The 1142-nt window shown below is 34.2% G+C and overlaps 1 protein-coding gene across 1 annotated transcript; it reads left to right on the forward strand.

The window, feature by feature from the left end:
• The first annotated feature begins 304 nt into the window (after positions 1-304).
• Positions 305-898, forward strand: LOC127126236 (18 kDa seed maturation protein). The gene has a single exon (XM_051055122.1). It carries the CDS (start codon positions 400-402, stop codon positions 703-705), a length of 306 nt encoding a protein of 101 aa, XP_050911079.1. The 5' UTR covers positions 305-399; the 3' UTR covers positions 706-898.
• Positions 899-1142: the final 244 nt, after the last annotated feature.

Below are 1142 nucleotides of genomic sequence, written 5' to 3' on the forward strand. Positions count from 1 at the left end.
AAGATGAACCGTAACATAAAATACCATTACACTGACTTGTTACAAATAAACCGATTCGCAGCATATCTTATCTATTATTTTTATGATTACCGACCGACATAAATCTTCACCTAAAGAGTGGTTGTTTGCCACGCGTCGTTTCTTAATCATTCACATTATGTCGGTACACTATGTCGGTACAAGTATTTACCAAGACACCTCTCAAAACAGGTGTAAAAAGATCTTCACCAACTGCCACGTGTTCAATAATCTAACGCGTGACAAAGTAGGACCTAAATCTATATAATGGATAGAATGCATCATGCTCTTCAACATCAACATATCTATCCTTTCTAAAAAGAAAAAGGAAATCACTTTATAAAAACCAGAGTTGATAGTTGAACAAGGTAAATTCTAAAAATGGAGAAGACCAAAGAAACAGCTGCTAACATTGGTGCTTCAGCCAAGTCTGGTTTGGAGAAGACCAAGGCTAACGTCCAGGAGAAAACTGAGAAGATGACGGCACATAATCCCTTGGAGAAGGAGTTGGCAACACAGAAGAAAGATGAAAGGGTTGCCCAGGCTGAGCTGGATAAGCAGGCGGCGCGTAATCACAATGCTGCGGCCTCGGCTGGGAACACCTTGGGGCAGGGTCGACACCACACCACTGGAACCGGCGGAAATCCAAATGCCACCGGGTATGGAACTGGGGGTACTCACCGTTGAGTAATTATGTATCATGGTGATAAATAAAAGAAGCTTGTTAAGTTTATGTTTGTTTTCTTTTTGAGTCACTGATGGCTCGTTTCTTTTTCTTTTCTTAAATCATCTTTCTTAAAAGATATTGTGAAGTTCTTACTTCTAAGTGGAACGTTCTATATTCTTTTTTTTCATAATCTAAGTGGAACGTTCTGTGTCATTCAGTTGTATTTTACTTTAATTAAATAAATATTTTTTGAATAATATTCTTGTTTTTTTCTTCTTCTTAAAAACAATTTTAATTAAATAATATTGTATTATATAATTAAAATTTGGATTGATTTATAAATATTAAAAAAATATACATCAATAAAAATATAAATAAATAATATCTTTTGACCGATTATATTATTTAATTCATCATTTTGGAAAATTTAACAGTGTTCATAATTGTTCATCTTCTT

This window comes from Lathyrus oleraceus, chromosome 3 (assembly GCF_024323335.1).
Source record: "Lathyrus oleraceus cultivar Zhongwan6 chromosome 3, CAAS_Psat_ZW6_1.0, whole genome shotgun sequence".
NCBI classification, from domain to species: Eukaryota; Viridiplantae; Streptophyta; class Magnoliopsida; order Fabales; family Fabaceae; genus Lathyrus; species Lathyrus oleraceus.